The sequence below is a fragment of the Nicotiana sylvestris genome, chromosome 11 (genome assembly GCF_000393655.2).
Source record: "Nicotiana sylvestris chromosome 11, ASM39365v2, whole genome shotgun sequence".
NCBI lineage: Eukaryota > Viridiplantae > Streptophyta > Magnoliopsida > Solanales > Solanaceae > Nicotiana > Nicotiana sylvestris.
The window spans coordinates 10,440,392-10,454,277 of record NC_091067.1 but is presented as its reverse complement, the minus strand read 5'-3'; the positions used below and the strand labels follow the sequence as shown (position 1 = coordinate 10,454,277).

General features: G+C 34.0%; 1 protein-coding gene and 2 non-coding genes across 4 annotated transcripts; 1 reads left to right on the top strand and 2 right to left on the bottom strand.

Annotated features, from left to right (window-relative positions):
* The first annotated feature begins 1,306 nt into the window (after nt 1–1,306).
* Nucleotides 1,307–6,841, top strand: LOC104242366 (two-component response regulator ARR12-like). Of its 2 annotated transcripts, XR_714985.2 has the most exons (7): nt 1,307–2,087; nt 2,738–2,890; nt 3,071–3,463; nt 3,560–3,636; nt 3,725–4,921; nt 5,265–5,426; nt 6,597–6,841. XR_714985.2 is itself a non-coding variant. In XM_009797411.2 (6 exons), the coding sequence occupies exons 1-6, from the start codon at nt 1,928–1,930 to the stop codon at nt 6,660–6,662; spliced, it is 2,046 nt and encodes a 681-aa protein (XP_009795713.1). In that variant the 5' UTR covers nt 1,308–1,927; the 3' UTR covers nt 6,663–6,841. The 2 variants fall into 2 exon arrangements, 1 of the variants encoding a protein (XP_009795713.1); XM_009797411.2 differs by lacking the exon at nt 5,265–5,426 and having other exon boundaries at nt 1,308–2,087.
* Nucleotides 6,842–10,499: 3,658 nt separating this feature from the next.
* On the bottom strand, nt 10,500–10,694 carry LOC138882523 (U2 spliceosomal RNA). The gene has a single exon (XR_011404119.1). It is a non-coding gene; the product is annotated as a U2 spliceosomal RNA (small nuclear RNA).
* A 1,377-nt stretch (nt 10,695–12,071) lies between these two features.
* LOC138882515 (U2 spliceosomal RNA) lies at nt 12,072–12,267 on the bottom strand. Its single transcript, XR_011404111.1, has one exon. It is a non-coding gene; the product is annotated as a U2 spliceosomal RNA (small nuclear RNA).
* Between the last annotated feature and the right edge of the window lie 1,619 nt (nt 12,268–13,886).

The following is a 13,886-nucleotide window of genomic DNA, read 5'->3' as shown; positions in this document are numbered from 1 at the left end:
TTTCAAAAATATTTTTTTTTGCACAAAGATCACTTTTAACCCACGACTGAAACTATTTACATTCGGTAACCTCTCAAAAGTGTATAAATTTTGTATATTTTTGTATATAACATATAATAATGTATGTGTATGATATATATTTTACTATTATTTTAAGAGCGACTATACAGTGTCATTTTTTTTCTTTTGATGTTCAATTATGGCCAAAATAAGAGGAAATTTTTCTTAAGTAAATTAAAGGGTCCATCAGTAGAGAAATAAAAATCTAGAATAATTAAGAAGTCATTACAGCCTAAAATGATTTGTAATCTTTGATAGGTTGGGAATCTTAATCTAAAAGGTAAATCTAATCAAGATTCAAGAAAACCTAGCCATAGTTTTCGTTAAATAATCTTAGATTAATTCTTGAACACTTAATTTCCAAATGAACGGCCAAGATTTCGTGAAGTGTGAGTGTGTACAAAGAGAAGTGTCACATGTAATCATTTCTTAAAAGTCTATAAAGGTCACTTCCAAAAATGCATGCTTCTGAGGGAGAATAAAGTTACAAAAAAGGTTCCCATAAAAAGACAATAAATATTGCTCATTTTCACATAACTCTGTACAGAAAATAAGTTTTAGGAAAAATTATACTGCTACTTAATATAAATAATTTCTAATACGGGCTAAAAGTGATCTTTGCTCTAAGTTTGATAATGTAAAGATATTTATATAATTAAATTATTTTATAGATAATTGTAACTAAAATCTCTTGAAAAGAATTAACTAGTAAACCGATAAAAAACTAACTAACCTATTATTACATATTAAAGGTTATTGATAGTGGAAAAATAAAATTTTATCTAGTCATTATATATAATTTAAATTCATCTATACATACGAAGTTTTTTGAGAAATAGTTTAAATTATATGCATTAACATAGCATAAGGAGTTTTAGTTGGAGTATATAGTGATTTGGCATTGTAAAAATACTATGCACTTCCAACTTTACTTTTATATCTGGATCGTTTGGTTAGGAAATAAGTTATTTCGGGATCAATTATCCCGATACTAGTTATTTCGGGATTATTATTTCATTCCCCTATAAGAATAAAAATAACAATATAATTTCAGAATAACTAATTTCGAAATTACTACTGCATTTTATTCCAACCAAATATAAAATAAATTTATCTTAAATTTAATTTCAAAATTAATTATCTCTTATCTATCATACCAAACATGCCCCGTAATATAACATGCACCAAAAAAGGACTATTTTATTATCAACAATGGTTTTGTGAAAGAGAAAAGAGGTTGTAGAGTATAGTGGGGGGTGCATAGGGAAAAAGTAAAAGACAAACACAAACAGAAGAAGAAAAAGTATAGTGGAGGAGAGATAGAGATGTGATGACTAGAAAATTTCTATGATTTGTTGTATTTGTTGGGTTGAAACCAATCACTCTGTTCTGGCCATTACCCCATCATTGTCCACACGTACAGCTTTTTTTACTTACTACTAGTACTACCATTTCATAAGTCTCAATCTTGTCTCTCTTGTCTAATTGATCATTTCTTCACTTTCTTGGATTTATTTAGGTAATTGGGTTTTCTGGGGTTTTGATAAAAATTCAAGAAAGTCACTTTTTTTTTGTTGTTCTAGTAGTAAAGTTTTGAACTTTTTTTTTTTTGCTTCTTCAACTTCTTTGATTTATTCAGGTAATTGGGATTTGTGGGGTTTTCATAAAAATTCAAAAAAGTCACTTTTTTTATTGTTGTAGTAGTAAAGTTTTGAACTTTTCGTTGCTTCTTCAACTTCTTGAATTTATTCAGGCAATTGGGATTTGTGGGGTTTTCATTTTCAAGAAAGTAAGTTTTTTTGTTGGAGATTGTGGTAAAGTTTTGATCTTTTTGGTCTAAGAATCTTGTTGTGTGTGGTTCAAGAAAATGACTGTGGAAGAAATTAGAGGAAATGATAAGGGTGGTGAAAAGGGAAATTATCAAAATTATGATAATTTTCCAATTGGTATGAGAGTTCTTGCTGTTGATGATGACCCTATTTGTTTGAAGCTTTTGGATGGTTTGCTCAGGAAATGCCAGTATCATGGTAGGTTGCTGCTGCTGTTGAGTTTTTTGGTTATTTGTTCTCCTTTTCTGTTTTATCTGGGAAAAAAATGTTTTAACTTGTTTAATGATGGTTGTTTCTTGTTTCTAACTTTTAAAAAGAGCATTTAAGTGTGTAATCTATAAAGAATGGACTTTTGCTCTGGTAAAAGGGATTTTCAAATTGTTATGTACAGTTTCATGATTTCAATTTGCTGTTCTTTTTCATGCATGTTTCATGTTTCTAGTTGATTTGATCATGGCCTTTAACCAATCAAAATTGTGAAGGGAAAAAAGGTCTTAGAACAAAGGTCAATGGTGTTCTTTTGATTTATTTTTTGCTTTTTGAAATGTATTTTGAACATAATCCAGCTCCAAAATCTGTATTTTGTACTTTCTAAATTCTGTTTTCAAGTGAGATTTTTGTTTCTAAGAGCATATGAAATTTGATTTGTTCTTGATTGCCCTGTAGTTTAAGTGAGCACCAGATTTAGTTAAATCTTGCACTGAAAATATATTTTGTTGCAACCCTGGATTTTCTTGATTTATTTTGAGATCTTTCTAGTTTTCAAAATTATTAGTCTTTTCCTCCTTGAGATTTTTTAATAAAATATTTCATTATTATTCTGAAGATGATCTTTTGTCTTTGGACAGTAACTACCACAAGTCAGGCAAGAATGGCATTGAAGATGTTGAGGGAGAATAGAGATAGATTTGATTTGGTAATCAGTGATGTTCACATGCCTGATATGGATGGCTTTAAACTTCTTGAACTTGTTGGTCTTGAGATGGATCTTCCAGTTATAAGTAAGTCAAATACCTTCATTTATCTTAGTTATAGATCTACCCCTTTCGCCTCATTTTCAACGTTTTACTCCCTTTAGATTCTGTAGTACTAGCATCAAATATCTTATTGCATTCTGTTTCAATCGTAGTAGAGGAATTTTAGGGGTAATGTTTGGATTTTTGAACTTTTTTTTGGTCCAGTGTTGTCCGCAAACAGCGATACGAAACTTGTAATGAAGGGAATTAGTCATGGTGCTTGCGACTATTTGGTGAAACCTGTGCGGCTCGAGGAGCTGAGGAATGTATGGCAACATGTAATCCGAAGAAAGAACGTTGAACCTAAGAGCCGGAGCAAGTCTAACGATCATGACAAATCTTATCGGGAAAGTGGAGAAGGTGGTCGAGGGCAATCACCGACAGGTAATGCTGATCAAAACGGAAAACTTAACAAGAAAAGGAAGGATGAAGAAGATGAGACTGATGAAAATGGAACTGACAATGAAGATACAGCAAATCAGAAGAAAGCTCGTGTCGTTTGGTCCATAGAGCTTCACAGGAAGTTTGTAGCAGCTGTTAACCAGTTGGGCATCGAAAGTGAGTTCTTTAGCATTAGTAAGTTTTCTCTAATCTATGTTTGTTATGAATGTTCCCGTATTAACTGACTATTTCTCCGTCCTGTTTCTGATGCAGAAGCTGTCCCAAAGAGGATTCTTGACCTAATGAATGTTGACGGGCTTACAAGGGAAAATGTGGCAAGCCATCTCCAGGCACTAGTCTTGCTCCTTGTTCTTCGCTATACCTTTGTTACGATACAGTTTTAGAGTTCTTAATCAGTTTTTTCTTTCTGTGCTACAGAAGTATAGGCTTTACTTGAAAAGGATAAGTTCAGTAGCAACCCAGCAAGCCAACATGGTTGCCGCATTAGGGGGCAAGGATTATATGCGAATGGGCTCATTGGATGGACTTGGAGATTTTCGAACATTAGCTGGATCAGGACGGTATGCTCATCCTACCTTGTCATCATACACTTCAGGGGGCATGCTTGGCAGATTAAATAGTGCTGCTGGTCTAAGTGTTCGCAATCTGGCCGCACCTCAGCTACTCCAACCTAGTCATGGTCAAAGTTTGAACAACTCCATTAACGCTTTTGCAAAATTGAATCCGAATATTCTACCTGCTAGCCAGAATGCTAGTTTATTTCATGGAATTCCTGCATCGTTGGAGCTTGATCAATTGCAACAGAATAAGTCCTCTGTACATATTCCTTTGGATGAGTCGAGACTGCTGACAACTGATGTACTTGGTTGCACAAATAACTCCTTATCCAATGTTTCGAATAATCCTATGATACTACAAGGGAACTCTATCAACATGACTCCATTTAGCTCGGACTCCTTCAATAGCGGTGTTAACGGTTCTTCCAATTTTCTAGACCAAGGTAGATGTAACGAGAACTGGCAAAATTCGGTTCAGTTATCGAAGTTCCAGTCGAGTTCTTTCCCATTGACCGAAGCCTTCCTTAACAGCCATTTGCCTCAAAGTAGTGTTAGAGATGATAATTCTTCAGCTGCGCCGCCTCATTTGCAGAACAGCTCTCTTGATTTTGCTTCCACCACCACAGTTTCGCCTTCTTTTGAAGATTCAAGGGGAAAAATCCAATTTCGTGATTGTACGGCTGGCGCTGTTCAGAGTATGAATCAAACACAGTCTCAAGCATGGGCCGAAAATAAACAACGTTATTCCAACAATTCAAATAATACTTTCGGCAACTTAAGCTCCCAGGTTCCCAACAATGGTGGTAACATCACTTCTTTTAGCCATAGTATTCACCAAAGCAATGAGAACTTTGGCAGAAAGATGGACATGTCACTGATTGGTAGATCAAATGGAGGTTCGTCGGCACTCATACAGCATGCTGAGAATGAAAAGTTAACCTCCGACTCAAGGACAAGGTCAAATGAAGATTACCTCTTGGAGCCAACAAAGCAACAAGTTGGTTTTAGTCCACAGGGCTATGACTCCCTAGATGATCTAATGAGTGCAATGAAACGGGTATGATTACCTTTTCCGATATGCCTCTCTTAATTTTGAAAATTCCAAGTACTTTTTTTACTCAGCATAAACAAGATCCCAGATTCTGAAAACTGAAAGATATATCGAGGTGCCATAAAAAACACTAGTTATGTGAGAAAACTGATTTGAAGTGCATTGTCGAAGATTTATGCATAATAGTGATAGGCAAAGAATTAAGCTTTCTCAGGGAAGTAATGTTCCTTATATAAATGTATAGCTGGATTACGATATAAACATATACACACATGTTCATCTGAAACTGGAAACGACTGAAAATAGATCTGATAGAATTTTGCATCCAACTCATGAAAGAAATCTGCAGAGGGTGTGATTACCATATTTTTGCTCCCCAACAATAACAACCAATACCACAAAAGCGGGGCTGAATCAAATGGCTCTGTGCGCTATCTCCTCCTTTAGCTTCTTGGGATTGAACACTTATTTCCCCTGGGGTTCATCTGGCGTTACATCTAATGTCAATCAGGTGCATACTTATATCGACCTGTACACCTATGTGAAACTATAGTCAGTGTCCTTTTATATTGTGTTCTACTTCTGAGTTCATTGTTCATTTCATCTCATTTTAGTTGCATAACACTATTATCTCAAACTGTAGACTTTTCAGCTGTTTTCGCTTGTGCTTAGTGCCCCCAGAAATTCTTGGATTTCTTGCAATATAAGATTGAATGTCATAACTCTTATTTGTATACCATCAAATCCCAGTTTTCAGGATATCGCATCATCCCAATCACCCCTAATTCTAAGTTATAAGGATACACTAGGCATCAGAATTCAAAAAGTTACTTGTGTTTTTGTCCGCGGATTTCGCTCATCAAGTTCTTTTTTGAGCTTCCACTATTAAACAACTACAACTACAACTACAACTGTACGTCAAACTTAAATATGTTGGGGTCGGCAATATGGATCCTCATTTATTCCTCTAAACTCAACTCATATCAACATCATTACCAAAAAAAAAAAAAAATTGCAAGTTAAAGAACAATAAATATAAATATAAATATAAATAATAGTAGTAATAATAATAATAATATTAAAAGTTATGTACCAAGTCTAAAACCTATTCTCAACTAGTAAGTATCACTATCACCTATATTTATCATTTTCTTCCAACGTTCCCTATCTTTAGCTAAGTCTGTATTAATTTTAAGGATTTGTAGGTCTTTTGAGACAACTTCCTTCCATGTGATTTTAGGTCAATCCGCTTCCGTTTAACACCTTCCTCCACCATGGTTTCACATCTACAGTTCTGCATTTTGTCCCCTTTGCTATAATGAGATTGAATTTAGGAAACCCTCAGTTAAATCCGTGCATGTGTCCTTAACTTTTTCCATTACATACATTACCAAGAAAAAGAAAGGGAAAATTTTGAAAAATACAAAAAAAAATCAAAATAATGGTAAGTGGTGGTGCATTATAAAGGATTGGGCTTTTTAACACATTTGGCCGATCGGCGAAAAATAACTACAGCTGCTAGGCAAATATATAAAACGAGTATACAATGACTGTATAAAACATGTATATTATATTATATATATATTTTATATTAATATACAAAAATATAATTTGCTGGCTATTATTTTGTGGAGCGGCTACACTGTAAATTTCCCTAAAGGGATTTGCTTATGTAATGCAGGATCAAGATGGAGGCATGTTAGAGGAAGAACAATATGTATTTGATAATTATCCTTTCGGATCATGACTAATTTTCTGAAGGTTTTGTAGCAGTAAGTTTCAGCAAGAAGAGGATCTAGGTTGCAGCAATATTAATTTGATCCTTTAGGAGTTGTGTCAATATGTAGCATCCCCCCCCCCCCACTTCCTGGAAAAATGATGTTATTGACAGTACCATTTCTAATGCAAGTTGCTTGCTGCTTTTTAGCTCGTTTTCTTTCAGACAACTTCTCCAAGATCACAGGTGCAGGTTTGACCCATTTTGGACGGGTCAAAATGTATTGAGCCAATAAATGGACGGGTCAATTATCCACCCAAAAATTATTTGGGCTGAGGTGGGCTGGTCAAGATCGGGCTAAAATTTGGGTCATAGCCCAACTCGCTCAACTCTTAACAACAATAATAAACCCAGTATGATCCCAATAGGTGGGGCTAAATTTTTTGCAAAGTCATTGAAAAATAGCTACTATTTTGCTACAACACAGAAAGTTCCAGCACAATATATTGGAGATTGGTGCACATGTGTATGAACTTCTAGCATATTGTGCTGGAACTCCAACACACAAAAAGTTTCAGTATAATATACTGGAGATTGGAGCACATGTGTATGAACTTTCAGCATATTATGTTGTACCAGTATTATACTGGAACTCTAGTATATTATGCTAGAATATTTTTCGGATTTTGAACAATGTTTTCGTTCAGATTTATCTTTACATAAAAAGTGGCCAAATTTCGATTACTTTTAAAACTATGGTTATTTTTTAATTACCACTTGTAAATCTGGCTATTTTTGAATTTCACCCAAATTAATGCGTTGTTTTCTCAAACAAAAAAGAAATTATTCATGAATCAATTTGGGCTAAAAATCAGCATAACTTCAAAGAAATTTTTTTATAAATCACTATCTTTTAGTGGTAATTAACTATCTATAGATACCATTTGCTATATTACGGATTGTAGATATGTTTTCTGTTGTTATAAGATGTATTAAATGTATTTAAGCTACTGTATTCATGAATATAGTAGCAAAAATAGGCGTGAATCAGGGAAGTCCAGCTAATCTGTTGTTGTATTCGAGTGTATTCGACTGTATTTATGGCGTGAAACATTAGATTACAGCTGGACAGATTATTGTATTCGACTGTATTTGACTGTTCACGGCGTGAAACAGGGGATTACACTGTTTTTAAACGGAAAGTAAATCAATTAACATAATAGACTCCTAATATAACTCAACAAACTCAATTATAACACACAAAATTTGTATTTTCAGTTATAAAAAAGATTCTCAACCGAAAAATACCCCAAACACATAGCAAACTTTAGAGAAATTATATAATACATCTTAATACATGAATTATATTAATTAAGAAAAACATATGAATACATTCATGGCATATAACGAGATAGTGAATACAATGAAATACATAGAATACATCGGGATACATTGAAATACAATGAAAAGAAGACAATGAATACAATGAAATACAGGGAATTCAGCGAGATACATAGAATTACAATGGAAAAAAATAAAATGAATACAAGACCTTTAATAGAAACATAACTGTACAAAGATGGGATTGAGCCACGTCATACCCATATACATATATATATACAAATACATGAAAATACATTGAAATATACTAATGGTAGGTGATGTGGGTGAGAGAAATTTTGAGATTGAGCATCGTGTTTTCAGGGAATGAGGGAAGAGAATGGCATGTATCAAAGTAGAGAGAGAAAGAAAATAATGTAACTGAATAACATATTTAGTGGCTTAGGGGTAGGAGGTAACCAAAATTAGATATTTTGCTATAAACAGTAAAAGGTATCTATAGAATATGATTTTTTTAAATGGTATTTATTTAAAATAAATAAAGTATTTTAACCTTTGCTATATGAGGTAAAAATTCCAACTTTAAATTGTAAAAATAGCACGGGCTAGTCAGTTTTCGGATGGGTCATTGAAAAATAACCAGCGTTTGCAAAGTCATTAAAAATAGCCATTATTTTGCTACAACACGGAATGTTCCAGCATATTATTCTGGAAGTTCATACACATGTGCTCCAATCTCCAGTATATTATGTTGGAACTTTCCGCGTGTTGGAGTTCCAGCATAATATACTAGAGATCGGTGTACCTGTGTATGAACTTCCAGTATATTATGTTGGAACTCCAACGCGCGAAAAGTTCCAACATAATATACTGGAGATTGGAGCACATGTGTATGAACTTCCAACATATTATGCTGGACCGGTATATTACATTGGAACTCCAGTATATTATACTGGATTCCAATATATTATACTGGAGTATTTCCCGGATTTTGAACAGTGTTTTCGTTCAGATTTATCTTTACATGAAAAATGGCTAAATTTCGATTACTTTTGAAACTGTGACTATTTTTGAGTGACCACTTGTAAATCTGGCTATTTTTGAATTCCTCCTCTTTAAATTGGTTGAGATGCGTTGGGTCAAAGATGGAATGAGTACAAAAATGGGCGGATCAATAACCAGCTCAACCTTGGGCGGGTCAATAGGTAAAATTTGACAACCTTAATATCATATTTCTTCGGGGTGTTGAGGAGGCAGTGGCGGAGCTAGCACTAGTGGTATGGGTTAGGCCGAATTCAGTCATTTCGATCCAAATCTTGTTTTAAGAAATTCATTTAATACGTACAAATTATTAATTTAGAATCAAGTAACTTAAAATATTTTGATAAATCTACTTCTCAAAAGTAAATTATTGATAGTTGTAGCATTGTTAATCTCACAAAAGTTTGCTAATTCTCAATGTATAAGTTTAGTTAAGACCTTATTATATATATATATATTATGTATGTTATATACAAAAATTATTCATATTTTATACACTTTTTCGGCTACCAAATATAAATAGTTTTTGGCATGAGCTAAAAGTGAAAAAAAGCCCTTAATATTTTGAGAGGAGTGGATACAGTCTTATTTTTGTGTACCACCTGTCCTAAATAATTAGTTGGGTTGGCGAAGTGAATTTGTTGTAAAATATTTGACATTTAGAAAATGAAATATTATTTATTAGCTTTTCTCATATCTACATTTACCTTTATTGCTCTAATTAGTGGAATGTTAATTAGGCAAACAACAACAATAACAACCCAACAAGTTCTCACAAGTAGGGTTTGAGGAGGGTAAGAGTGTATGTAGACCTTACCCTTTACCCCGAAGAATAGAGACTGTTTCCGAAAGACTCTTGGCTCAAGAATGGAATGCTAATTAGGCAGTGCGTTTAAAGGAGATAAAAGGTAGTTTAGACAAATATTAAGGCTATCAAATATATTAATTTCTTAGTAAGTGTATAAAAACTTTAATAGACAGATAATAGGATACGAAGATTAATGAAATTTCGAGAAGATAAATTTTAAACCAATTAATAAAAGATTCAATGGAATGCTTCGTAGGACCATTTGGACCAAAACAAAAATAGAGCAGGATAGTGCGATAATGATATTGACATTTAAAATTTAGTTTATTCTAAGTTCATTGTCACAAGTATAAAAGACCCAACTTTTAATAGCGGTCATTTTTCTATAAAACAAAAGTAACAAAATTTGTAGGAAAATGCACTTCTGAACCAAATTATAAAACATCAAATTGTAGTTTTACAATGCATACAGTTTTTTTTTTTTTTTTTGGATCTTTGTTTTCCTTATGAATTTAGATTTCATAACTATTGAATTTTATGGAATCAAACAATGTCAATTTAAAGGACTTTCACTATAAATATATTCTTATTGATAATTATTCGTCATAAGAAATCCAATTTTGGAACTGTTGAGCAAAATAAAGCAAGGCCTGTTAAGAAATTTTAGACTAAATTTGGTGGGATGCGCCAGGCCCGTGCAGCAGTGCAACGCATGGGCGACGCTTGAGAAGCCAGATAGCAAGCTACCTTAATGGACTCTCCCTTTAAAAAATAGAGTTAATATCGTGTGAGTCGATGACTCACATATCAGATATTAAACTGATAAGAACAGATACTACACTTGATCTTAGCCAAAAGGCCGAGAAAGGTATGATTTATGTTTTGCTCGGCCTGCTGGTTTTATATCAGTTGTCTCCTTTCTGGCTTTTGTTAGCTCTCGATGTGGTATAAATCCTGTAGGCTGGAGAATTTTATATTTCATATATGCGCCTTTGTCTTTGCCTGAAGAGTTAAGACACAAGGGGGAGGGGGTAGTAAGAACTCTTCTCACTTTATATGCAAACTTCATAATTTTCACGTTGAGTAAATGGACAAGGATGAAATTTAAAAAAAAAATAGGAGTTGTGATGTGAAAGTTTATTCTACCATGGTAAATATTTTATCTACATTTACAGCAAACCAAATAATTTAATTGTAACAATTAAAACAAGAATACGTATCATTTAACCATGACACGTGATAAATGATACGGTAAGAACGCTACCGAATGCTAGTAAGCTTTTACTATTCTATCATTTGGCCGAAATTGAACCTTATCGATTTTTCCCCATAATAAATACTAGAAAACTTAGATGTTTGAGTTAATTTAGGGCCGTAGAGAGTATACATTGGCTTCGATGCCTCTATCTGATCTGTTACAGTATTATTATTTTGGAAGGAACCACTAATGCTTGTATTAGGGTAAGTTGTCTACATCACACCCTTTAGAAAGCGGCCTTACTCTGACCCTGCGTTAACACTGGGTGCCATTGTTGTGAGAGAATGAAAACCCCAAGTGTACAAAAAGCTGAAAAATCAAAAAGTCACTAATCATTGTCCGAAGATTTTAGATTATTATTGTGGAAAGCAACTGCAAAAGGAACCCAATTCGACAATAATCTGGTTGAAGGGCTTGCATTAAAATAAGATCTTTGTTATGTTTTAACCATTTGGCAGTCGAAACTTATTGGCTCGATTAATCTATAATTATATTGCGTAGGGCTCATTTAAGAGGAAACTGTTTTCTAGTAGGAATTTTTTCATTCTTAAGTCTTGAATCAGAAACCTCTGGTTAAATATAAAGAGATCACATCCATCCTACCACATCTCTTGGTTAAATTTAATTGACGTTTAAATAATTAATGCTATTGCCATTTAAACTTTAATTTCTTCCAAGTCCAGTGTAAAAGTTATACTAAAACCAAGTAACTCGTATATACATTCACAAAATAAGAGTATGACGATTTGTATGAAAAATCAATATTAAAATGTTTCAATTTCATAGTCAACAAATACCAAATCAGCAACAATTTTTTAAAAACAAACAAAAATGAAAACTTAACAAATCAATAGAATTGTAGAAAGGAGAAGAAAACCCCAGTTACGTTTTATAAAAAGGTCAAAACAGAAACATAAATTCCTAAACGAAGACAGCTTGTGAAAATATAATGCAAGATAAAACGAGGCACAAAAAATCTGGACTAGATTTGGTGGGGTACGCCAGGCTTTGGCTGAAGTGCAACGCCAAAGCGACGCTTGAGAGCCCAAGTAGCAAGCTACCTTAATGGACTCTCCCCCTTAAAAAATAGAGTTAATATCGTGTGAGTCGATGACTCACATATCAGATATTAAACTGATAAGAACAGATACTACACTTGATCTTAGCCAAAAGGCCGAGAAAGGTATGCTTTGACTTGTGCTCGGCCTGCCACTCTTATACCAGTTCTCTCCTTTATGACTTTTGTTAGCTCTCGATGTGGGATTTCCTGCAGATTGGAGAATTTTATGTTTTATATACCCATTTTGTGCCTGAAGACACAACAGGGAAAATAGAGTAGTTACTCTTTGTTCTCACCATATGCTAAGTTTATAAGTTTCACATTTAATTAATGGACAAAGATGAAATATCAGTAAAAAAAAAAAAGGATTATGATTTCAAGATCTGTTCTACTGTTTGGCCGATAATGAACCTCGTGTTTTTTTTTTTTCCCAATATTAAATGCTGGCAATCTTAAATAAACAGAGTTATGTCAAAGATAATTACCCAAGTATAAAGAAATGTTTATATGGCCATATATTGAATGATAACTTGAAGGGGAGCCTTGGAGCAACCGTAAAGTTGTTTCTTGTGATGGTCACGGATTCGAGCCGTAAAATCTCTTGCATCAAGGTAGGCCCCCTTGGAGTACTAAATCCGCCATATTGATCTCTCATAAACCTTGGAGTGAGACAACAACCTAAATATGTACTCTTTCTCAAGCAATACATAATAAATCGGCACAGTCAATTGATAGTCATTCAATCAACAATAATAAACAAGTAGGAATATTCAAAGGTAAAATTATATTAAAATACAACAAGAATTCATCCTCCAAAAGGTTCCATCAAACTCTAGATTAGAGAGTTTAGCTAATCATAATTGTATAAACAATTATAGTAATATTCAAAAGCATTAAACTACAGAATAAAGAAGAACGGAGAGAAAAACTTTTATGATTCGTGCTCCAGAGTGTTCCGTAGTCTCCTGCCTCTCCAATAGTGTCTCTCCTTCCTAAAAACTAAGTTTAGGAGGTATTTATAAGGTAGGGTTGAGGTCTACACGTTCAAACATAATGAGGAAATAAAAGTGGCTCGGATAAGTATCGTTGGCGCGGGACATTACCAGAGGCACCAACATTTCTTCGCAAGGCACCATCAGAGGTGCCAACATTACCCCGCGAGTCGCTAGAAGATGTGTCAATGACAATGCCATGGACAAAGCCTTGCACTATCTACGGCCGTGACTTTTCATTACCTTGCACGCTTTTTTTATTGCTCCACTTTGTAGCTTTGAGGTACCATTTCGTGTAATTTTTCTCCATTTCATGTCCAAGCATTCCTACACGTAAAATAAACTCTATTAAGCTCAATTGTCACACAAATTAGCATCCAAACAACAAGCAAGTAGGGTAAATAACGTCAAAATATATGGAATTATAGCACAACATCAAAGCACTTTTTAAAAGCTTTGCCAAAAACTAATTGGTGCTCAGATCAGCCAAACACAAACTGTTTATCACCAAAAGTACTTTTCAGAAAAATATTTTTGAAAAAAAAAGTACTTCTCACAACCAGAAGAGGAATAGGGGAGATAAGGTTAGGCGTTGGGTAGCGCAACGCATCTGTTTCGAGTGCAGAGGCGGCGAGGGGTGCTAACCCGGGGTTGAGACACGGGATGATAGGGGGGGCGACCGACTTTCAATACTTTCTGCCAACCCGATTTCAATACTAAGTAAGCTCCTCATAGCATAAGTAAGAAAGTTCAG

Coding starts and splice junctions, on each gene's coding strand:
- LOC104242366 (XM_009797411.2), top strand. CDS start 1,928: ATGACTGTGGAAGAAATTAGAGGAAATGATAAGGGTGGTGAAAAGGGA. Junction 2,088..2,737: donor CAGGAAATGCCAGTATCATG/GTAGGTTGCTGC, acceptor GTCTTTGGACAG/TAACTACCACAAGTCAGGCA. Junction 2,891..3,070: donor GATGGATCTTCCAGTTATAA/GTAAGTCAAATA, acceptor TTTTTGGTCCAG/TGTTGTCCGCAAACAGCGAT.